The 26098-nt window shown below is 42.5% G+C and overlaps 1 protein-coding gene across 1 annotated transcript in view; it reads right to left on the bottom strand.

The window, feature by feature from the left end:
* Positions 1 to 26098, bottom strand: part of LOC306868806 (voltage-dependent P/Q-type calcium channel subunit alpha-1A-like) — a gene marked incomplete at its 5' end in the record, with an annotated part of 121158 nt that overhangs the window by 40434 nt on the left and 54626 nt on the right. Inside the window, 14 exons of the mRNA XM_079415185.1 lie at positions 401 to 511; positions 822 to 986; positions 1126 to 1327; positions 1552 to 1692; positions 1765 to 1925; positions 2727 to 2826; positions 4761 to 4772; positions 17918 to 18024; positions 18986 to 19045; positions 19283 to 19412; positions 19822 to 19960; positions 20057 to 20394; positions 24071 to 24576; positions 25599 to 25731. Of these exons, the coding sequence (XP_079271311.1) occupies positions 401 to 511; positions 822 to 986; positions 1126 to 1327; positions 1552 to 1692; positions 1765 to 1925; positions 2727 to 2826; positions 4761 to 4772; positions 17918 to 18024; positions 18986 to 19045; positions 19283 to 19412; positions 19822 to 19960; positions 20057 to 20394; positions 24071 to 24576; positions 25599 to 25731 (2305 nt within the window). The remainder of the gene's footprint in view (positions 1 to 400; positions 512 to 821; positions 987 to 1125; positions 1328 to 1551; positions 1693 to 1764; positions 1926 to 2726; positions 2827 to 4760; positions 4773 to 17917; positions 18025 to 18985; positions 19046 to 19282; positions 19413 to 19821; positions 19961 to 20056; positions 20395 to 24070; positions 24577 to 25598; positions 25732 to 26098) is intronic.

The following is a 26098-nucleotide window of genomic DNA, read 5'->3' as shown; positions in this document are numbered from 1 at the left end:
AAGACAATGTGATTGTTTGTATTTGACCATGTGATTTTTGTATGTAAATTTGTGTAATTGTCTCTCAAGATGAGCCATTTTCTGTCTCTTAGTCAAACTGCACTTCTCACAAAAAATATGGCACATTTCATTCATTCACGTTTGATTTTTGTTTTGTTGGCCTAATGCAACGAAGATTCAATGTGTGCCAGTGCATAGACTTTTGTGGCGGGGGGAATATTAGGCATCCTATATAAACCTCTGATGGAAAAAAGGTTTTAAAAGTCTTTATAAGATGTTGCAGATTCTAGTAAAGTTACTGTACACTTTCACTTGCATTTGCTGCTTAGTGAGTAACAATTCTGGACCCGACATGCACACAAATACAGTTAAACATGAGAAAAATATACAGTAGACTCACCAGCACTCCAAAGGCAATGATCTTCAATATGCACTCCATGGAGAAAAGTGAGGTGAACACTATGTTCAGGTTGGCTAACACAGCTTCATAGGCATCTGATGCTCCATCATACTAAACAAACACAACATATTTAAACTGTATTAAACTGTATTTAGGAATGTCTCAAGTTTTGGTAACTGGACTATAAAAAATGCAAACCTTGTAGAACTTCGATATTGAAAATACATTTTTAGTTTTACGCTATTTGTGGAAAGCACCGACAAACTAACAATGCTAGAGTCTAAAGATTATAAACTCTGTAATTGTTAGTTGTTTTTAATTGTTTTTTTCACAAACTTTTAAAAGCAAATTTACCATAAACTGGAAGCCTAATTTCCAAAATATATAAAACGAGATGTACTAAAGTGAAATACTGTCACACCTTCATCATAAGGACAATGGTGTTGAGGGCAATCAAGGCCATGATGGTGTATTCAAATGGAGGAGACACCACAAACTCCCACATGCGGTACTGGAATGTTTGCTTGTTCTGAGGCATGTGTCGTGTGAGCGGTTTAGCATTGATGGCGAAGTCTATGCAGGCTCTCTGAAATCAGAACAGATACGATGAGGTTAATCAGGCTGAAAATCTGCCATATAAATGAGATCAATGCCAGCGCTATGCATAAAGAATGAGCTAGACTGATCATTTAGCTTAAAAACCAGGACATTTGATATGTCCTCACCTCATTCTTTTCCAGGCTATAGTCCTCCATCATTTTGTCTCCTTGCTCCTGGAAAGTGATGATGATAAGAGCCACGAAGATGTTGACGAAGAAGAAGGGGAAGACCACGAAGTACACCACGTAAAAGATGGACATTTCCATCCGGTAACCTGGACTCGGGCCCTGATTCTCGTAGGTCGCATCCACTGAATGTTTCAGCACCCTGGAGAGTGGCAAAAATATGAGGCATTGAGTGATATGCTGTAATGTGATACTGTCAAATCTTTTAGGTAATTGTGACAAGTCCTTAGATATGCCATTTAAAACAACTTCAACTTCACTCAAATTGTAATTTTTGATGAAAATTTTTGATGAATTTTCACTAGATGCTTGAGATATTGGGAACGTACACTGAAAATTAGGTTAGGAATTGAGATCTATACATACTGTGGCCACCCCTCTCCCGTAGAAACGGTGAAGAGGGTGAGAAGGGCCCAGAGCACATTGTCGTAGTGGAAATCGTATTTCTTCCATTCCCGCTTCTGCGCCCGCACTTCGTTATCTTTTTCATAGACAAGATATTCGCCCCTAACAACAAAATGTTTTTAGAATAACACGCCAGTATGTCTGTCCGTGTGTTTGTGTGTGTTTTTGTCTCACCTGCAGTCACGCTCAAACTCCTTTGATTCATCGGTACAGTAAAAGAAACGGCCTTTGAAGAGCTGCACAGCCACCACAGCAAAGATGAACATGAACAGCATGTAGACAATGAGGATGTTCAACACATTCTTCAGAGAGTTCACCACACAGTCAAAGACAGCCTGAAAATAGAGAAGAGACAAATTCAAATGCAGCCTGAAAGCAAACCCAAAACTCTGCCTCAAAACACAAACCAATACTTCAAAATATAAAAATACAATTGAATAAAGCTAAAAAAATAAAAATAAATATATATATATCAATTGAATTACATTCAACTGAAACAAACCAAACAAATAAAAATAAAATAAAATCAATACCCTAAAAACCAGCAATAAAACAATCAAAAACAGCCTGAAAAAAGAATGAACAGAAATTAAAATATAGCCCGACAGTCAAACAAACCTTTTACGATATGACAAAACAGCATAAAAATTGTACAAACACAATTAAATAAAACTATAAATGATCATAAAAACAGAAAAAGAATTATAGCAAACCAGCAAAAAAAAAAAAAAAGAAAATCAAGCACAGCCTGAAACAAAACATACGAAAGGCATTTATAGAACGCAACTCTTAGATAAAACAAAACAGCATCAAAATATGCAAAAACAGATTAATTGTATTTACATACAAAAAAACAGATAAAAGCGGAAACAAAATTAAACAAATGTGAAAACACTTTAATGATAGAAACAAAGCCAAAAACAGATAAAGCAGTCAAGTGATACAAATAAATGAACAAATACAAACAAGGTCTGAAAACCAGACAAAACAAATTAAAAACAGGCTGGTCAAACACAGCCAGAAACAGATTGCACATAAAAATAAAGCCCATGTAGTGAAAAAAGCACAAACATACTCTGTAACAGGCAAATCAAAGTCAAAACAAGGAGAAAAAATACAACCAAACACAGAGGTACCTTCAGCTTGGGTAGACGCTTGATGGTTTTCAGAGGCCGCAATACTCGGAGCACACGCAGCGACTTGATAGTACTGATGTCCTTCCCCTTGCTGCTTCCTCTGCAGATGAACACACACACACAAACAACAGAGTTAGAAAGTGAAATGGCAGGAGGTGTTAGGCTACATGGGTAATTGGTCTTGCACACACACACACACACACAATTTAGGGGTGAGTTAGTAGCTCAGGCTGTTAAAACAATGAAACATGCCTGCTACATCCACACATTTACTCCCAGCCAATCAGGAATCTCGTTTGTGTCTCCTCACTGAGAATGTAGCCTGTTATAGCCAGACAATCAAGCCCATTTCACAGCACTTAGGATAGACACATACTAAAACACATGCACACAGTCAATCTCACAACACACACACTCTCAGATACGCTCGCTGGTGTGGCTCATGCTGTACTGGAAACTAGCTCAGCGGATGTAATATCCACTGTACCGTCTTAGCCCATGCTGGAACCACCACTGTACCTCTTTTCCCAAGGAACACTGGCTGGTTTCATTACATTGCCATGATGACAGCATGAAACATAGGGAGCAGATTCAGGCATCCCTGCTGCAGAATGCCCAGCCAAACCTCTTTCTTTCTTGTTTTTGGGGTTGTCCATTGGCAAACACAACATATAAAAGGACCTGGAAACACACATCCAGTCACTCCAGAGGGGAGGAGCTTCTACCAATTAGCCCTGGTTCTGCAGTGTGAAGAACCATGTCACCCTGAAGCTAGTCAATCTGAAGACTTTCTGGCCTACATTATCACAATTTGCATGTCGCTCTTGTGGTACCCAAGCACAGCCATCCACCAGATGTGTGTACAGCTGTTGCACAGCAGATGTGCGGCTAGTGACCAGCAAACTAAATGCAAAAGTCGTCCACTAAATGTGTGTTTGTACACTGATTTATATCACTGTAAAACAAATTTATGTAATTATCCTCAATCACATACAGTGGGGTCGAAAAGTGTTTTTTTTTTTTTTTTTTTTTTTTATTAATACAACATTTCTGTAATTAAAAAAAAGATTTTTGTCAGCTTTTAAGTTTTGAGTAAATTTTTTTTAATGGAAATGTTTTTGGAAGAAGTCTCTTATGCTCTCCTAGCATTTATTTTACAACATACAGTAAACACAGTAATACTGTGAAATACTACAATTTAAAATAATTGTATATGCATATTTTCACTGTCACTTTTAATCAATTTAATGCATTCTTGCTGTATAAACTTATACATTTCTTCAAGTATTTTGTTATATTTTTTGTATATTTTTTATATTTTGTTTTTATATTAGTTATTGATTAATATTCAATAACTAATATAAAAAAATGTAACTTTATTGTAAAGTAATACTGATGTGCTCATGAATTGGACACTGCTGCTTCTTTCATAAAGGAATAACAACTTAAATTTGGTTCTGTTTCACATACAAAGCAAACATTTCTTTATTTTAGACTTTTCTTTGTCTAAAATTTGTCTAAAAATCCTCACAACTTTGTTAATTTCCACATTTAAATATAAAAAAAGTTTTCACATTTTTGGACCTCTCTGTATACAATTATCTCTCTCTCCATATATTTTGCATCTTTATTGCCTTCCCTGTCCTCTCTTCTCCTCTTCTGTCTCAGTGTCAAGGACAGAGGGCAGCGCTCTAAACTTCCAGTGCCGTGCCGAATCCTGCCCTCTCAGCAGATGTGGTTACACACTGTCAAGCATAAACAAGCGTCCATCAGAGAAGAGCTGTTAGAGTGACGGGTGCAGAGGTGAGGGACCTCTCAAACCCCCCTATCAGGACTACGTGGACTGAATGACCATCCACGGGTGTTTAACACAGAAACGGTGACAGAGTGATAGAAGGAGATGGGTGACTTGCAGACAGACATAGAGACAAATCCAAAAAAGAAAGAGAGGAAAGCTGTGTAATTGCCAGGACAAGCATTAAGAGCAAAAGAGGGAGGAAAAGAGAGAGAAAAAGAGAGCGAGAGAGACATTACCCGCTGCCTCCGCTGTAGGTGTGAGCAGTTGAAGAGATGAGAGAGGAATCAGACACACACACACACACAAGACACGGGGGAGAAAGGGAGTTTGAAGGAAGAAATACATTAATATGAGACACATACTGTAAAAAGAGAGAAATAAGGATGCAAGCTTGTGAATTATTATACATTCACACACCCATACATCTGTGTTCTCTTACCCATTTATATCATTTACAAAACTCTAAACAATATATAAGCTACGCCAGCAGAACATTTAGTCTCATATAACCAGACTTTTGACTTGCAGCAAAACGTCTGGTCCTCCTCGCAGCTTATTCAGGAAGTGGCAGGAAGTGACCACCTGACTGACATGTAAGATGATCAACCACAGTCCATTTTGATTTTATGCTATGTTTAAGGGCGGGGATTTTAAAATAAATTTGACTACAATGAAGCGCAACAGTCAGGTTCCAGAAGTAAAAAAAACACAACAAAATCATTTTATCCATAGTGGAATTGATCATTAAAAATAACTTAAAAACCTTTAAAAACAGACCTACTGTTGGCTACGAGGTTGTTTTATGCTGGAATATTATACTGAAACCCACATTATTTAAATTAATTTAGTCAAATAATCAGGTTTAACATCAGAATTCCTTGTGAAAAACTACATTATCCATGATTCTGCAAAGAAATCTTGGGAAATATAAGCAAATAGCACCAAAAGAATACTTGCCAACTCCCATGAATTACTCTAAATGACATCAAATCCATCTTCCTAAACTCTTAAACTACTTAAATATATGTATGCTTATTTTGCAATATTTACCATCAACATCTTTTCAATGCTTTTCAATAGTTTTATATTTGTCTGTTGTTTTTCCCTCATGAAAGCCGTACAAGCACAGTCTTGTATTGTTCTTGTGTATTGTTCTTTTTGTTTTTCAAATATTTTTTTGCTTCAAATAAAATGTTTAATGTTGTGATTCACGTCATAGGTGATTAGTTTGGGTCATGACTTATAACTCTTTAATAAAGACTTTTTAAAACCTCCTATTGGAAAAAAAAAATGGGATAAATACTACCAGAACCAAATATGTTGAAAAAATTGAAGGGGACTCTATATAACAATAATCTGCCACTGAAACTTAATTCAAATAGCAGCACAACAGTCGCATTAAGCAGACAATTAGCGGAAAATGCGTCTACTTTTATACTTACTGACAAAACCCAGAAAACAATGTGGAATGTGTGTTTCTGGCACAAACAAGAAGATTTGACTATCAATTTCAGTCCGAACTTGCCTTTTTACAATAAGCACAGATATTCAGTGAACAGACTGCGGGTGATCTGTAGGCATGTCGTCTGAGCCTGAGACTAGCTAACATACACATATGCACACTTTCACACAAATCTAAATCTATTAGAGTAGTAGTTAAACATGCAATGCCATATTGCATGTGACTTCATCGCTGTGGTGACAGCTTCTGGAGTTAGTTGCCATGCCTCCTTGTTCATCATGATCTCATGATACAGTGCTTTAGAGCTCATACCGTCACAGGCATACGATAGTAAGTCACATGGCACTGTCATATGACCATAAGCACTTCACCTGCAGGGCAATGGAGACCCGAATCTCTGCTGGAGTCTGTGATTCATACAGATTTATTCTACTAGGTATTTTGTCTACAAAAACCTTGATTCACTCCAATTTATTAAGACCAAATCCAGCACTCAGCACAAAAATACAAATAAAAACAGACTCCCAGCAGGCTCAAGTCTGTCAGTTCAAGCAGTTCACAGGCTCACATCAGAAAGTGTGTACAACTGTGTGGCCTAAACACACACAGACCTTCTCAACAAACATCTCTCTGAGGCACGAGAGACGTTGTCTCAGTCATCTCTTTTTATTCTCTAGAGATGATCAGGATAAATTCCATCACTAAAGACTAACTTAGCATTGTCTGTGCCACCAACTTACTCAAACATGCTATATTAGACCATGCAGTGCATCTGTCCAATTCCAATGTGTCTTATTTGCCAATCATCCCTATAAGTAAAAGTAGAGTACATCTGTTGAAAGGTGTGTTGTAAGCAGGGATGAGATGTATATGCAGAGATCTTTGTATACTAAATGGCCCACCAAGAAAAACGTCATAACCGATATAAAGAGAGTTCTGTTTCTGATTGGATGAGCTGCATTCAAAGATTTACATTTACATTTATTCATTTAGCTGACGCTTTTTTCCAAAGCGACTTACAATTGCTATATATGTCAGAGGTCGCACGCCTCTGGAGCAACTAGGGGTTAAGTGTCTTGCTCAGGGACACATTGGTGTCTCACAGTGGATTCGAACCCGGGTCTCTCACACCAAAGGCATGTGTCTTATCCACTGCGCCATCACCACCCAAGATGTTTTAATGCACACCGGTGATCACACATTATATTTGTTATCGCATCAAGTTGCCAAGTTGCATGAAAACCTGATTCACAGTGTTTTAACACATATGTTATGTATTTGTTATCCAGCTTTCTGACTCTATGTGTCAGCATAGGGAAGTGCATACTGGCATCTGTTTCTTAATACTTTGTAGTTATGCATTTTCTCTCTCTCTCTTACTTTTTCTCTCAGCAGACTTTTTGCCGCAATAAATAGACTGCCTAATTGGATCTTGCGTTCATCAAAATGGAGATACACATCTCAATTGGACAGTGCCCTTCTAGGAGGTGAGCAGTTTGATTGTCTGTAATCCTATTATGGTGTTATCTTTCTGGGCAAAGACCCTGTCCAGTCCTAATAGGTCCTAATGCATTCTGCGTTGTCTTGTTTCGCTGCTTTACATGGGCAGCTCTGCAAAAGTGATCTGTATAAAGAATCGCCTGACATTTCCTCTGCATGTCTCACTATGCTGAAATCACTCTGCAAGTGTATCGGTCTAATCTGTTGATTTTTATCATGTCCAGATTATTCTATGAAAGGACCACCTGTGTCCAGTCATCTGATGAAGTGCACTAACTATCAAAATCTTTACATAAATAAATAGAAAAAAGTATAAATATAAACATAGAACGTTAAATATATTAAACATGTAATTAAATAAATTAAAACATTTACAATAATTGTAAAATTATATAACATCCCCTGTAATTTACCTTGTATTTAAATTAATTATATAATTAATTTATATAATATATTATTATAATTTATTCCTATAAAAAAAAAAAAAAAATATATATATATATATATATATATATATATATATAATAAATTACTATATCTAACTATGTATAATCTGTATAAAAATAAATGTAATATTGTAATTTTAAAAATTAAAAACAATTACAATAACAACTAACTTTCCCATAATAAAGTGTACACTTGTTTACCTATACATACTACCCATCTACTTTATATAAAAAATATTTATTTTAATTAAAACAGGATAATTTATTGGTTTCCTCCACTTCACACCACATATTAAATACTCAAAATAATTCATTGTGTTTTTAAAAGACATTACGAAGACGTGATAAACTTGATAACAGGGACAGCAGCAGCCATTTTAGCTTGAAATGTCCTATTACAAGTTCAGAACATGCCAACATATATCTTTTTTATTTTACTGTTAAATAAGTTTAATGAAATTTAACTGGAACTTTAAAACATTTTTAAAAATACATATATTTAAAAGCTGCCTTTCCAAAATAATAAACACACTTACTAGAGACTCAAGTATTCATGACCATTTTACGTGCTGTAAATCAGTCATACCACACTTGTTGGACATTTTAGAGAAATCGTATTTGAAGGCCCGACACAGAAACAAAGAGACAAACACGAACACATAGACACAAACACGTATGTTAACACATTTAGGTGTCCACATACTGTAGAATGTACCAAGAGTTGATTAGCTGTAAGATTGAGTTACTGCAGCTGGCTAAAGAATGGCATGACCTCGCCCTTGGCTTGTGTCCTATGTGTGAGGGACATTTGGACGGACAATCAGACAGACAGATCAGTCTATAGAAGGAGAGGACAGGCGTGTGATGAGAAGGACAGGCAATAAGAGCAAACAGAGGGGAAAGGGAGAAAGAAAGAGACATTACCCCTCTCCTTCCCCACCGCCTCCTCCGCTGTAGGTGTTGAGAGATGATCAGAGACAGAAAGACAGAGACAGACAGAGCCAGAGACACATAAAAAGACACAAAACGCACACAGAGACAGAAAAAGGCACAGGGAAAGAATGGGGTTTTTGAAGCAGGAATAATATCAACATGAGACAGAGAATACAACCACAAAATAATGGCAGAGCTCCTAGTTTGGTTTATATGTGGACACCTAATCTAGTGTGAACACTTAAAACAATTTAAATACAAATACATATATACAAACAGACTCCAAAATTAACTTGCTATACCTGCCTTGGCTGGCAAATTGGGAAGAACTTATCATAAATATAGACTTTTATTCCCAGTCAAAATATTCTATTTCACATTATTTACCAAGACACATTGTGTATTTGTCCCTATGACAAAATAAAATAAAGACCTCTCCAGTAATATTTGACTATTTTCTGTAGTGGTCACGAAATTACATTTTCCAGTTTCTAGAAAATGGCTCATTTACACGTTCATTTACTCGCTAAAGCCTCTTTTTACTTGCATTTGACACTCTGCAAGTGCTAATTTTGGACTCTGTACACAAAATACTGAATAAACATGCACAGATACATACACACAGATATGAGTCACTCCCTGAAATTGAGTTAAAGGTTAAAAACAGACTCTGTGAGAGACAGCAGAGATATGGGAACTGTTCCCACGCTCACAGCCAGGGAGCGCCAGTCACCCCAGAGCGCCTGCCGTTCTGAGCACACTATTGCTGTGTGCAGAGAGAGGGAGGGAGTGAGAGAAAGGAAAACTGGAGAATCTAGCCATGATAGCAAAGAGTACAGTGTTTTTTTGGGACAGGCATTCAATCCAAGAGCCTCTTTACGAATCTCCTAATACACTTATTTCATGCAGGAGCTAAAGACGGAAGTGGGGTGGGGTTGGTGGGATTGGTGGTAGGGGAAAACAATACTCAAGTATTCAAGGCAGTTTTTTTTTAAGAAAATCATGCTGGGAAAGATAATCAGTGCAGTTTGCAAGCTCTATTTGTCCCCTCAAACAATGCTACTTATATTTTTTCCTTAAATGTTATTGTTTCTACTGTTTTATGCCTTATAACTCAAATTTGAGTTCTAGAAATATTGTATATATTATTGATAGCCATCAGGTCTTAAAATGTGGCATAAAAACATTTTAAAACAAAATGAAATACTGAACTTCAGTTTTTAATGTTCAGATGTCAAAAAATACATTCGATGAGAATGCGAATTTCAGCATCAGATTCTGCATGTAGTGCAAAAATATTTGTAGGTATTTTACACTTTTACATTTAATTGTGTCAGACTTGTGTGAACAGGTCTTTATTAATATAAATCTGACAGCCATTCGCATTTTGTATGCATGGTACATGTCATGTGTTGTGTGTTTGTCCACCTAGTCTAAAAAACTTTTTTGTGGAAAAGAAAATGTGCAATCACATTTATAGTTCCCTATCAGTCAGTCACGTTCGACGTAACGTCAGTGTGACTGACTAATGGGAACTCGCTCGAGAGCCCAATCATCTTCGAGTGTTAACAAAACAAGCCAATGACAGTTGGCGTGCGTGTTTCGCCACGCGCACCCCGCCCCGCAGTGCGGGTATAAAAGGAGAGCGCGTGCAAACGCACATCAGCTTTTCGCTTCGGAGCCGAGCCTTGCTGCGAATCTCCGAGAGTGTACAAGACAGCTTGACGAGTGTTGGTGTTACGGCGCGTCAGCGGAGGTTGCGATCCAGTGCTGCTGCTTCATCTCGGCGTGCTGCAGCTCTCATTCTGCGGTCGCGCTGCGACCTCTCCTGGGCGCTTCAACACTTTTTCTAAAAGAGAATTTCTTTCAAAAAAGAGCAAATTCTGAAAGAGCTCCACGAGCGACGGGCGTCTTTTTAAAGATGGCTTCCCGCTCGTGTGTTTCTGGATGTGGCCGTTTCCTGGCTTCATCTGATGGTCACGATCGCTGTGTCTCGTGCTTGGGCTTTCAGCACGCTGAGGCAGCGCTCGTGGATGACTCATGTTCTCTGTGTGGGAACATGACCATCGCGATGCTGCGCTCCAGATACCTCCTCGTCAAGCGGGGGGGTATCCCCCTTGCCATGCCCCGTTCTAGTTCCTCCGGTTCTCGGAGGGCTACTTCGGCTCATGGTCAGGGTGACTTGAGGATCACAGTGAGAGCTTCCCCGTCGAGTGCGTCTCCGCGGGCCTCTCACTCCTCTAGCGCATCGCACCGTCTGGGGTTTCCGGACGAGTTTGTGGAGTCCTCGGACAGGGCGGGGCCCAGCATCTCGTTCGGAGCTCCAGCAGATGACAGGATGTCGGTCACTGCATCGGGGGATGAGCTAGGTTCTGGAGATGATGATTCGGCTGCGCTGCCTCCATCAGGAAGAGTGGCGTTGACCGAGTCAGATCCAGAACTGACTGCTATGCTTTCCCGGGCCGCTGAGAGCATCGGGCTGCACTGGAGGCCTCCTCCTTCTCCCGAACGCTCAAGGCTGGACGATTGGTTCCTGGGGGCGCAGGCCGATCGCAGGCAACCGCCTCCGGTTCCATTCTTCCCGGAAGTGCATGAGGAGGTGACTAGGTCTTGGAGGGCACCTTTTTCTGCCCGAAACAGACCTAGTGCCTCCTCCGTCCTCACCACCCTCGACGGTGGGGCGGCCCAAGGGTATGTGGAGATCCCCCCAGTTGAGCGCGCCATTGCAATGCAGCTCTGCCCGCAGGGCGCTGCCGCCTGGAGGGGTAATCCACGCCTTCCGTCCAGGGCCTGTAAGTTCTCGTCCGCTCTGACGGCCAAGGCTTACAGTGCTGCTGGACAGGCCGCTTCCGCCCTGCACGCCATGGCCCTCCTGCAAGTCCACCAGGCCAAGGCGTTAAAGCAGTTGCACGAGGGTGGTGCTGACCCAGCCGGATTGCAGGAACTGCGCACAGCGACGGACCTTGCCCTACGGGCGACGAAAGTCACGGCGCGGGCCCTGGGTCAGACGATGTCCACGTTGGTGGTCCAGGAGCGCCACTTATGGCTGACCTTGGCGGATATGAGGGAGTCTGACAAACACCGTTTCTTAGACGCCCCGATCTCCCAGGCCGGCCTATTCGGCGAAGCGGTGGAGGGCTTTGCCCAACAGTTCTCCGCCGCACAGCAGCAGACAGAGGCGTTTCGACACATCCTGCCCCGGCGGTCCGCTGCTGTCTCCACCCCACCGCCGGCTGCAGCTCCTCCGTCTGCTCGTCGCCGAGGGCGCCCTCCTGCGGCCTCCACCTCCGCTCCAGCTCGGCCCCAGCAGCAGCCTTCACAACGGCCGCAGCGTGGAGCTGGCCGCAGGAAAGCGGCGCAGCCCGTCTCTGCCCCTGCCAAATCTGTGAAGCGCCAGGGCAAGCGGCGGCCCTGAGACGGGCGACCCGGAGTCTCTGGATCCTGCTCTTCAGGAGATGGTGACTGCACCACTCCTTCCCCCGGAGGGCCGGGTGGAGAATCTTTTGTTCCCTTTTTATTCTGTTCCGCCACTGGCTCTCCAGCCAGTGGTACCCAAAACCTCAAAAAAAGAGCAGTTTCCTTTTTCTCCGGGTCCCAAGAGGGCGAGGATGGCAGTGCACGAGACCCCGTCTCCACACTCCCGTCCCCCTCTCCTTTCGCCTATGAGCAGCAGGGTCCGGTCCGAGGACGCGATGCCTTCTCCCGCGCCCCCTGCTCAGCCTTGGAGCCAGGTAAGTGTCGCACTGCACACTCAGACCCCACTTCGGAACGCACTGCCTTCCGAGGCGGGCCCCTGCGCTCCACTTCGCTGCCCCGCCGTGGGTACGTCCGTGGCTCCCTTGGTCCCGCTTGTACGGTTTCTGGGGGCCTGGCTAGCGCTCCCCAGGCTGTCTCGCTGGCTCATGAGAACCATCAGACTTGGCTACGCGATTCAGTTCGCCCGGCGTCCCCCCAAGTTCAGGGGCGTTCGGTTCACCTCTGTGTTGAGCAAGGATGCCCCTCTCTTGCGTGCGGAAGTCGCGGTCCTGCTGGCGAAGGACGCGATAGAGCCGGTCCCTCCAGCCGAGATGAAGTCGGGGTTTTACAGCCCGTACTTCATTGTACCCAAGAAAGGCGGTGGGTTACGACCAATCTTGGACCTGCGCGTCCTGAACCGGGCCCTTCACAAGCTCCCGTTCAGGATGTTGACGCAAAGACGCATTTTTCAATGCATCCGTCCGTTCGATTGGTGCGCAGCGATCGACCTGAAGGACGCGTACTTTCATGTCTCAATCCTGCCTCGACACAGACCGTTTCTCCGCTTTGCGTTCGAAGGACGAGCATATCAGTACAAAGTCCTCCCCTTCGGGCTATCCCTGTCGCCTCGTGTCTTCACCAAGGTCGTGGAGGCAGCCCTTGTTCCATTAAGGGAAGCAGGCATTCGCGTTCTCAACTACCTCGACGACTGGCTCATACTGGCCCAGTCTCGAGCACTGTTGTGCGATCACAGGGACACGGTGCTTGGCCACCTCAGCCGGATGGGGCTTCGGGTCAACTGGGAAAAGAGCAAACTCTCCCCTGTGCAGAGGATCTCTTTTCTCGGTATGGAGTTGGACTCGGTCAACCTCACAGCACGTCTCTCAGTAGAGCGTGCTCAGTCGATGCTGAACTGCCTGGAGTCTTTCCAGCGCAAGACAGCGGCTCCACTGAAACACTTTCAGAGGCTCCTGGGGCATATGGCATCCGCAGCCGCTGTCACGCCGCTCGGGTTGCTTCATATGAGACCGCTTCAGCATTGGCTTCACGACCGGGTCCCGAGATGGGCATGGCGACACGGCACTTACCGGGTCTCAGTTACCCCGTCCTGCCGTCAGACCTTCGGCCCGTGGTCGGATCTTGCTTTTCTTCGGGCAGGAGTTCCCCTAGTGCAAGTATCCAGGCACATTGTTGTCTCAACAGATGCCTCTGCCATGGGCTGGGGAGCCATGTGCAACGGGCGTGCAGCTGCAGGGCTCTGGACAGGGTCCCGGTTGCAGTGGCATGTCAATTGCCTCGAGTTGCTAGCAGTATGGCTTGCGCTGCGCCGCTTCAAAGGGCTGCTACACGACAAGCATGTACTGGTCCGTACGGACAACACTGCGACCGTTGCGTACATCAACCACCAGGGTGGTCTACGCTCCCGTCGCCTGTCGCAACTCGCTCGCCATCTTCTCCTTTGGAGTCAGAAGCATCTGAGGTCGCTTCGCGCCGTTCATATCCCTGGCGAGCTCAATCGTGCAGCCGACGAGCTCTCACGTCAGCCCGCCCTTCCGGGAGAATGGCGACTCCACCCCGAGGTAGTCCAGCTGATTTGGAGACACTTCGGGGACGCTCAGGTAGACCTGTTTGCCTCCCCGGACACGTCCCACTGCCAAATGTTTTACTCCCTGTCCGAGGGTACCCTCGGCACGGACGCGCTGGCACACAGCTGGCCTCGGGGCCTACGCAAATATGCGTTTCCCCCAGTGAGCCTTCTCGCGCAGACCCTGTGCAAAGTCAGGGAGGACGAGGAGCAGGTCCTCTTGGTGGCGCCGTACTGGCCCAGTCGGACTTGGTTCCCAGAACTCATGCTCCTCGCGACAGCCCCTCCTTGGCAAATTCCTCTGAGGAGGGATCTCCTTTCTCAGAGAGGGGGCACCCTCTGGCACCCGCGTCCAGACTTGTGGAATCTCCACGTATGGTCCTTGGACGGGACGCGGAGGTTCTAGGTGGGCTACCTCCATCGGTAGTAAACACAATCACTTCAGCTAGAGCCCCGTCTACAAGACACGCTTACAGGCTGAAGTGGAACCTGTTCGTCGATTGGTGTTCTTCCCGCCGGGAAGACCCCCGGGGATGCCCGATCGCGGTCGTGCTTTCTTTCCTGCAAGATGGGTTGGAGCGAAGGCTGTCTCCCTCCACCCTCAAAGTGTATGTCGCCGCTATTGCCGCACATCACGATGCAGTAGACGGTAAGTCTGTAGGGAAGCACGACTTGGTCGTCAGGTTCCTCAGAGGGGCGAGGAGGTTAAATCCTCCGCGCCCTCATCTGGTACCCTCTTGGGATCTCCCCTTGGTCCTGTTGGCCTTGAGGGAGGAGCCCTTTGAGCCTCTGCAGTTAGTAGAGCTTAAGTTTCTGTCGTTGAAGACAGCACTCCTCACTGCATTGGCCTCGGTCAAGAGGGTAGGGGACCTGCAGGCATTTTCGGTCGACGATTCGTGCCTAGAATTCGGGCCGGATGACTCTCACGTTGTCCTGAGACCCCGGCCTGGTTATGTGCCCAAAGTTCCCACCACACCCTTCAGGGATCAGGTGGTGAACTTGCAAGCGCTGCCCCGGGAGGAGGCAGACCCAGCCATTGCTCTGCTTTGTCCCGTCCGCGCTTTGTGCACTTACGTGGACCGCACGCAGAGCTTCAGGACCTCAGACCAGCTCTTCGTCTGCTTCGGGGGACAGCAGAAGGGGAAGGCTGTCTCCAAACAAAGACTTGCCCATTGGATAGTCGAGGCTATAGTCTTGGCCTATCAGGCCCGGCGCTTACCGTGCCCCCTCGGTGTGAGAGCACACTCTACAAGAGCCATTGCTTCCTCTTGGGCGTTGGCGCGGGGCGCCTCGATAGCAGACATTTGTAGAGCTGCCGGCTGGGCGGCACCTAACACGTTTGCGAGATTTTATAATCTCCGTGTAGAGCCCGTGTCCTCCCGTGTACTTGGCTCAGACGGCCAGTAGCACTGGGACACTGCTCGGTGTCAATCCCGCTTGCTGCGCCATTCCCCTCTACGGACCGGATACGTGCGCTTTGTTGCTTCTCAGTTCAGTTCCCCATGGCGAACCCTGTTGAAGTTCCTCCCGCACCCTCGGCAGTCAGGCGTGGCGGAACGCCAGACGCCAGGTCCAGCACTCGTGTGTTTGCCCAAGGTCAGCCCTTGTGCTGGGCTAGGTGCCCGTGTGTAGTGATTCCCCTTCGGGTGGTCCCACATGTGTATTCTTCCACGGTACGGTTCCCCTCACGGTGAGCCCGTGTCTTTCCCTGGCAGAGACCTTCTGCCGTCTCTGCTGTGTTGTTATCTCACCCCAGGCTGGCTGAGTCTACCTCAGAGACTTCCATATGTAGTACTGCCCTTGGTCAGTCCATATGTGTAATTGCCACGTGGTACCTCCTTACGCAGGATGTGGCTTCCGTAGCGTTCCCCTACTTGTGGTACGCTTTCCCAGTGTTATCCATACCCACTGTACGGAACAGCAGTGGCTGTCATCCCTGCCTAAGCCTTGTCCTATCTTCCACCCCAACTGGTGTGGGGGGACTTGCCGGCTTCCGCAGGGCACTGGAGGGGGTCAGCAATAGTGGCGTTTTCCAAGGGATCCCATTAGTCAGTCACACTGACGTTACGTCGAACGTGACTGACTGATAGGGAACGTCTCGGTTACGTATGTAACCCTCGTTCCCTGAAGGAGGGAACGGAGACGTAACGTCCCGTCGCCATAGTTGCTGTACCACCGCTGTACGGCCGGGGCACACAGTCTCGGCTCCTCAGCGAAAAACTGATGTGCGTTTGCACGCGCTCTCCTTTTATACCCGCACTGCGGGGCGGGGTGCGCGTGGCGAAACACGCACGCCAACTGTCATTGGCTTGTTTTGTTAACACTCGAAGATGATTGGGCTCTCGAGCGAGTTCCCATTAGTCAGTCACACTGACGTTACGTCTCCGTTCCCTCCTTCAGGGAACGAGGGTTACATACGTAACCGAGACGTTCTTCAGGGACTCAGGAGGATGTACACAAACACATAGACAGAACCATATAATATTACTATTTCAAAGCATTCAGATTCTGGTATTTCAGGAAGAAAAAAATCTGGGTTCATATTTCTTCCATTCATGCTTTCATTCAGGTCATCTGACATGTCGATTCCCAGAATCTGTTCTCATGCTCTTTACTAAGTCTGGAAAAGAGCTTTTACATGCATTTGTTTCCAGTTTCATATTAACAGATGCACCTTTCTGACCTCTCCCTCATATTAGCAAATTCTTTCAGTCCAGTAGCTGGGTTCTATGTTTCCGCTGCGATCAGATACTCAACCTGGAACAGTCATTTTCCTTTATTCCTCTTGGCAGCTATCCTGACCGCCAATCATAAATTCCTTCTATTGTTCCTGCCTTTATTTGTAGTAGTTTGTTTAAGAAGATTCCTGATCATTTCAGTTTGATCCTAACAATTTAAGCGATTCATTTCTGCATGGATTGTGACAAAAAGCATACTACACTGGACCCAACTATAAACCCTCATCACACGAATAAGCATTATAACTCATTTCACATGCAAAGAGGTCATCCAATCATAAGAGGGGTCATTTATGTAAATAAATCCTAAATATAGAGGTATATAACTAACTATACATAGACTATCAATGGTACAAAAGTGTAGCATATGACCTCTTAAATGTTTTCCCTTGCTCTCTCGTTTCTTTCTTCTTTTTGTCTGTTTTCCTCATTGCTGGTTCCAGGTATGTGGCATAAAAATGGAGTGTAGAAATACCTGATGTGAGTGTGGTTGGATGCTCCAAAGAGTCCTGGGCACTAAAGGGTTAAAGGTGCCCAGGTAGGGTCATCACCCTCATGGAAATGGGCCCAAGCTCGCCCACTGTGTAGGTACTGGGCAAAATGTTGTGCATGATGGGGCAGGGTGGGGATATTCGGTGATAAAATTACCAAAAGGAGATCTGGGGTTTAATGTGGGGTGGGGGGATGGGGGGGGGGGGGGGTATGATGGTGGAGGGGATAGGGTCAAGATATGCACAGAACTGAGTTGGGGAAGGAGAGAAAGGCAGAGAAATGGTGAGAGAGAAAAGAAAGAGAGAGAGAGAGAGAGAGAGAGAGAGAGAGAGACAGCTGGGTTGTATGGGTAGCAGGCTGGCGCTCCAGGGTGGCAGAGAGCTGTGCCGACTGCACAGGCATTTGACCTGTAGGGAGCAAGACGGGAAAGGACGAGGAGAGGCAGCAAGCAGGAGAGGAGAGAGGAGTGAGGCATGAGCGCTGGGGCCTTGATGACACTTACGAGAAGGCGAACGCCACCAGGGCACCACTAACCACTATAAAGTCCAGGATGTTCCACAGGTCACGGAAGTATGAGCCTTGATGCAGGACAAGACCTAAATCTACCATCTGAAACAGAGAAATATATAGTAAGTGCACTGCTGTTCAGAAGTTTGGGGTCTTTGAAAGGAGTCTCTTCTGCTCAACAAGCCTGCATTTATTTGATAAAAAATACAGTACAATTGTGAAATATTATTAAAATTTAAAATAACTGTTTTCTATTATATAATAATGTAATTTATTTCTGTGATGGCAAAGCTAAATCTACAGCAACCATTGTTTCAGTCTTCAGTGTCACATGATCCTCCAGAAATCAATAAAATATTTGTTATTATCAATGTTAAAACAGTTGTGCTGCTTAAAATTATATATATATATTCAGGATTATTTAATGAATGTAAAGCATTCATTTAAAATAAAAAAGAAATCATTAAAATCTTGGAACCTGTGCCTTGTATTCTCATTCATTTTAATGATATTTCCAGGAATCACTATTTTAAAATTCCCAGACATTAGAAAGTGAAAGTGAGCTGATGTGTGGCCAAGTATGGTGACCCATACTTGGAATTTGTGCTCTGCATTTAACCCATCCAAGTGCACACACACACACTGTGAACACACACCCGGAGCAGTGCCGCAGCCAATGCTGCGGCACCCGGGGAGCAGTTGGGGGTTCGGTGCCTTGCTCAAGGGTCTCACCTCAGTCGTATTGAGGGTGGAAGAGAGCACTGTACACTCACTCCCCCCACCTATAATCCTTCAGACTCGAAGGCACAACCTTTGGGTTACAAGTCTGACTCTCTAACCATTAGGCCACGACTGCCCCTGCCTCATTTCTGGGGTTTCCAAAATCATGTGCAACTATATGAACTTGAAATGAATATGAAGCCTACAGTACTTCAGATTTTTGCATGACACAACATGGAGACCAATAAACAACTCTTTAAGTACAAAATGCATAAGCATAATGTGTTGAAGGGTGAAGCATAGACCATCATAGCCCAGACAGCTGTGCAGGATAGATATGTACCTTAATGAGCATCTCAAAGGTGAACACACCAGTGAACACATAGTCAAAGTACCGCAGGACCTGCAAGCACAAAAGAGAGAAACAATGTTAGCAATAGAATTAAGACCTTTATAACAAACCAATATGACAAGTTGAATATAAAGAATGTTACATAAACAGATGAAAATGAAGTAGTAAACTAGTAAATTAGGTGGAACAGATGGAAAGATAGATGAAATGGTTGCTAGTCCAGTAGACAAAAATAAACTGAACCACAGAGACATAAAAAAAGGATGTTGAGATGTGGGACTGTCTCACATTGTTGCGGGGGGAATCAGGCCAGACAGGGTCTTCAGCGGCCAGGGCAATACTGCTCATTGCAATGACCAGCAGAATACACATCTCAAAATATCTGAGCGTGACGATATAGTGGCATAACCTCCGAAATCTACAATGGAAGTTCATAAAAAGACCTGTTAATAACAGAAACAACCACTTCTTTTGAAAGAAAGCTTGTTTAATTTAATATAAAAACTCAGAGGCGAAAGCAGGCGACTCTAGTCAGTTTTGTTTAATGTCAAAATGAAAGCGTGTTTGCACCCTATTTTACTTCAATAATTAGAGAATTTGAGAAATTAAAATTCCAAATGAAAAAGGATAATAAATAGTAGGAAATAAGAACTTGATTTTATCCATTGGAAATGATTAAACTTTGAACAGTGGTCATTATATACCAGCTATTATTAATATTATTATTATAGGTAATGCAATTTTAATATTGACCAACTGCAGAGTCACGGTGCAGGACTGGCAGTAAATTAGCAAGTTTCACAGAGATTTCACAGAGATGCACTCACGGGTTGGTGGTAGTCAGAATGAACATTGAGGTGTAGGGTGGCATGGGTTTAGGCCCCCCATCATCTTTCTTATCATCATCATCGTCACCCTTTGTGTCCTCCTTCTTGGGCAGGGGCTCTGTGTTTGCATTTTTATTGACTGTGGAGATGTGAGGAAGGGAAACAACATAGTAAAACAGATGATTAAGACAATAAATAAAAAAAGCCAGTTATTCTCTTTAGTTCTTTCTCTCACCCTGTAGGATGGCATTACTGGAGGGGAACATCGGGGGAATGTCCACAGCAGTGTAATCGGGGTTCATGCCCAGGTGACCAGCACTGGTAACATTAGCAGTGGTAGAGGAAGGGTTGGTGAGAATGCTCTCGGTGCCAATATGTGCCAGGCCGGCAGTGTGGGCACTGTTGGCCAGATTGAGCAGACTATCATGAGGAGTGGAGTTACTAGGTGGCTGGGTGGCAAGCTTGTTGTTCATGGCATTGTCCAGGTCCTCACTGTACTGACTGTCCTGCCTGGACAGAGTTTTCTGAATGGGACGGGTGGTGGAGAGAGTGGGGCCACTTCCATGACCATCCCTGGAGAAAGAAGGCAGCAAGATTAGAAGTTTAAAACATGCTTGTTAGGGACCCTTAGGAATGCTCTTTAGTGTGCCACTTAAAAATTGTCCCTAAAAATAAGTAGAATACTACCGATTAAAAGTGTGAGGTTGCCATGATTTTGTAATGTTTGGTAAATTTTGAACAAAAAGATGTACCTTTTAAAAACAGTTATATTATATATGACCCTGGACCATAAAACCAGTCTCAAGTGGCACGGGTAAATTTGTAGCAAAAGCCAACAATATATTGCATGGGTCACAACTTTCGTTTATGGCAAAAATCATAAGGATATTAAGTAAAGAACATGTTCCATGAAGATATTTTGTAATTACCGTAAATATATCAAAATTGTATTTTTGATTAGTAATATATATATATATACATATATATATATATATATATATATATATATATATATATATATATATAGATAGATATGTATATATATACACACACACACACACACACACACATATATACATTGCAATAACTTGCAATGAGTCTGTTACAGCGCTGTGGAGGAATGCTGTAGAACCTAAGCTTGCTTCAGCTTGAGGTCACAAACAGATGGCCGGACATTGTCCTTCAGGATTTTTTGGTAAATTCATGGTTCCATTTATCACAGGAAGTCTTCCAGGTCCTGAAGCAGCCCCAGACCATCACACTACCACCACTATATTTTACTGTTGGTATGATGTTCTTTTTCTAAAATGCTGTGTTACTTTTACGCCAGATGTAATGGTACACACACCTTCCAAAAAGTTCAACTTTTGTCTCGTCAGTCCACAGAGTATTTTCCCAAAAGTCTTGGGGATCATCAAGATGTTTTCTGACAAAGCTAAGACGAGCCTTTATGTTCTTTTTGCTCAGCAGCGGTTTTCGTCTTGAAACTCTGCCATGCAGGCCATTTTTGCCCAGTCTCTTTCTTATGGTGGGGGGCAAGCACTTTTTCACACAGGGCTATGTGGGTTTGGATTTTGTTTTCCCTTCATAAAGAAACCCTTCATTTAAAAACTGTATGTTGTGTTTATTTGTGTTATCTTTGATTAATATTTAAATTAGTTTGATGATCTGAAACATTAAAGTGTGACAAACATGCAAAAAAATAAAAAATCAGGAAGGGGGCCAACACTTTTTCACACCAATGTATATATATGAAGAGTTCAGATGCAAAAGCCTCTAAGTGCCATCTGAAATTATTATCTAAAATTAGCATTTTTCTCACGTTCCTGTTTTTAGGTTCAGTAATTTCACTTTAATGGCAATAAATAGGTCCTTTTCTATGCAATTAAAGTGAAATAACTGAACATAAATATAGAAGCCTGATAAAAATGCTCTTTTAGAAGAAAATTTCAGATGGCACTTAGAGGCTTTTGCATCCGAACTCTTCATATATATATATATATACATATACACACACACACACATATATATATATATATATATATATAAATATCATGTTTATCAAGTTACTTTTTTTTGGCAACTTATTTCAAAAAGTGAAATTTTCATATATTCTAGATTCATTACATGTAAAGTAAAACATTTCAAAAGTTTTTTTTTGTTTTGTTTTAATTTTGATGATTAGAGCTTGCATCTCATGAATGTCAAATCCAGTTTCTCAAAATATTAGAATATTTACATTTGAGTTTCATTAAATGACCATCCCTACAGAATAAATACCGGGTATCTCTTGTTCTTTGAAACCACAATAATGAGGAAGACTGCTGACTTGGCAATGATCCAGAAGACAATCTTTGACACCATCCACAAAGATGGTAAGTCACAGAAAGTGCTGTATCAAAGCATATTAAACGCAAAGTTGACCGGAAGGAAGAAATTGTGTAGGAAAAGGTGCACAAGCAACAGGGATGACTGCAAGCTTGAGAATATTGTCAAGCAAAGCCGATTCAGACACTTGGGAGAGATTCACAAGGAGTGGACTGAAGCTGGAGTCAGTGCATCAAGAGTCACCACCTCAGACGTCTTCAGGAAAAGGGCTACCAAGCCACTTCTGAAACAGAAACAACGTCAGAAGCATCTTACCTGGGCTGTGGAGAAAAAGAACTGGACTGTTGCTCAGTGCTCCAAAGTCCTCTTTTCAGATGAAAGTAAATTTTGCATTTCATTTGGAAATCAAGGTCTGGAGTCTGGAGGAAGACTGGAGAGGCACAGAACCCAAGCTGCTTGAAGTCCAGTGTGAATTTTCTGAAGTCAGAGATGATTTGGGGTGCGGTGACGTCTGCTGGTGTTGGTCCATTGTGTTTTATCAAGTCCAAATGCCACACTTCAATGCCACACCTCACTGTGCTGGAGTTTGTGCTAAAGGAGGTCCGACCAAGTATTGAGTGCATAAATGAATATACTTTAAAGTAGTTGAACTTTTCTGTTTTGCAAATCCTTTTTTTGATTGATCTTAGGAAATATTCTAATATTTCGAGATACTGGATTTTTTACTTTTGTGAGCTGTAAGCTCTAATCATCAAAATTAAAACAAACAAAAAACATTTTAAATGTTTTACTGTACATGTAATGAATCTAGAATATATGAAAGTTTCACTTTTTGAAATAAGTTACCAAATATATATATATATATATATATATATATATATATATATATATTTATATATATATATGTATATGTATGTGTATATGTGTGTGTGTGTGTGTGTTTATATATATATATATATATATATATATATATATATATATATATATATATATATATGTATATATTTCAGAGGTTGCGTTAACCGAAAATTCTCCGTCATTGACAGAATTTTTTTAGCAGTGACGGAAAAATCTGAAGGCCGTCCGTCACTTTGACAGATTACACTGAGGGTAATCTACTGTAATTTGTAACTGTCCAGGTGGTGGCGAGTGCGCTCCAGTGAGGCAGCAGAGCATGTGATCATCAGCTCCAAAACAAAAATAAAACTCACTAGTATTTTGCTATGCCTTTGATTATGCACAGGCGAGTATAGTAAAGCGAATCGCTTGATCTGAGGTGTCTACAGAGATCTATCACACCACATTAAGGAGCGCCAAAACGGTATTTATTGCTTGAATTTCCTAATAAAATGGACAGAATTTGAAATCTGAGACTGTATTTCATATCAAAAGTAACAATGCACAAAGCTTACTATATGGTGTAGCCTACTATGCACCGATTGGGTGTTAAGTAACGATATTCATAAAAATAAGAATCTATTAAAATACTGGGTTTTTTTTCTTTCTCCCAGCCCATTGCATATTTCATTGTTAGTGGCCTCTGCTGTCACTACTGTGTTGAACGTGAAAAGTGACACAGTCTCTATTCATCTGTTCTCTTCATAAATAAATAAATGCATAAGCCAATATAATAGGTTCATTATTAAAAATAAAAACGTATACAAAAATAAAAGCAATTAAATATGTTATTATAATTAAAATATGAAAATTAAAATGATGGGTAATAGATTATGGCGGGAATTTTTACGACCCTTTCCGTAAAATGACGGACAATGTTAAAGTCTAACGCAACGTCTGATATATATATAAATATATATCAGACGTTGAGACGTATATCAGATATATATATATATAGATATAAATTTTACATACATATATGTATATAAAAACATTTATATAGATTGATTTTGACTAAACTCACTTCCTGGTACGGTGTCGCACCCCTCTCTCTTTTCTTCCTTCGCCCTCATGGCGATGATGTCTGTGTTTCCGCTCTCCTCCATCTGCATGCTCACACTCAGGTCCTCTTTCCCTGCCCTTACTCTTGTGTCTTCTCCCTCCACCCCCTCCCTCATCCTTTGCAGCTTTATGGTGTTGGCGGGCCTGGCTGCAGCGCTCGCCATGCTGATGTCTGCGGTGAGACTCTCTACCCTCCCCATGGTTCTCGGAGCCTAAAAGACTCCGGCGAGATCCTGTGGAGTCCCCCCTTTCCAGCGCTGTCCAGGGCTCAGACCCTCCACCTCCTCCTCCACTCTCCCCCTCATTGAAGTTGGGCTGTTTGTGCAGGACCTGATGAGTGCGCTGGGGCTGGCCGTCACCCGGACGAGTTTTGTTGGTATTATTATTGCGGTTCTCCTGAGGGTCCACGACCAACGGCCGGTCCAGATGTGTCTTCATATCAGGACGAATGTGACGGGAGTATGAGACCTAGAGGCATGAAAAAACAAAACAAATGGCCACACATTTGTCAATCAAATAAGAACTTAATTCAAGATAAATATTAACCAAAATATTAAGTAGGACTTTCTTTCTTGTGTGGAACATAAAAGTAACTCGTTTGAAAAAGCTGGAAACCAAACAGTTGCTGGTCTCCACTGACTTCCATAGTATGGAAAAAAAAATAAAAATTATGGAAGTCAATGGGGACCAAAAACTGTTTGGTTACCAAAATTCTTCAAAATATTCTCTTTTGTGTTCAGCAAAATAAAGAAATTCATACACGCTTGAAACTTAAGGGTGAGAAAATTATTACTGCATTTTTATTATTATTTTTCTTTCTGGGAAAACGAACCCTTTAATATCTATTTATTTATATAATTCTATTTATATTAAAATAATAAATATAAAATATCATGATAAGTAACATTTTGCGTGCAGATTGTTTAAAGAATTTATTCAGTAGACTTATCTTGCTTTAAAGGATAATGGAAAACAAGACAGAAATACAAAAAAGAAAAAAAAACACTATTTATTTTTTTATTTTTTTGGTGAACCAGTAAACTGGGGGCACTGCATATATTATTATTAGGAAACACATATAAAAAACAACAACACCAATATCAGTATTCATGTTAATAAGATAAGCTTCTAATTATTTTAATGTTATGCCCAATAACCAATAAATGGCTGATATTTAAATTTTACAGTGTTTTGTCTAAATAAATATTAAATGAAACCAATCATAAAGTGAATTTCAAAATAATAATGGATATTCATTTTGAGATTTGAGATTTTGAGATTACATTTAACAGTGTTATTAAATTATTTGTGTTAAATATTCACTTTATGCTAACGTTAGATGATGGCAAATCTAAATGTAAAAACAGTGAAAAAGTAAAATTAAATATTCAATATTGACCAATGCAATAAAAACTTTTTATCAGCTGATAACTGATATTTAAATCCATCCTCTTTGACCAAGAATGTCTTTCTCCGTCATTTCCTCTCACCTTCCAGCGATCTTCAGGTTCCAACTCATTGTAAAGAGCCTCTCTGCTGTTCATCAGGGTGTGTCGTCTCAACTCACAAGTGCGCTGCTCCCATATCGACTTACAACCTTTGTGGTTCTTCTGTTGCTCCTTACTGCAGAAAAGATAGAGAGAGACAGACAGAGAGACATTTACAGTAGATCTGAGATTAGTAATCACCTAGAGGGAAAAGTGAGGTTGCTGCAGCTACCGCAGGCTGAAAATGCCCACCTACAAGCTACCATTTGTTAAAGAGGATGATTGCACCGCTTGGGTCAAACTCACTCACAGAACACACACACACACACACACACACACACACCCACACACCCACACACACACCCACACACACACACACACACATACACACACAGAAAGAAGATAACTATAAAAATTCTGGGAGTGAACACATCACAGGCGCCCAACCCTTGGAGCAAAGCATGTGAAAAAGAGAAAGTATAGGAGATAAGAGGAGAACAGCA

Source organism: Barbus barbus (genome assembly GCF_936440315.1).
Source record: "Barbus barbus genome assembly, chromosome: 4".
NCBI lineage: Eukaryota > Metazoa > Chordata > Actinopteri > Cypriniformes > Cyprinidae > Barbus > Barbus barbus.
Note: the sequence above shows the minus strand (reverse complement) of the source record. Positions and strands in the feature narration are given on the sequence as shown.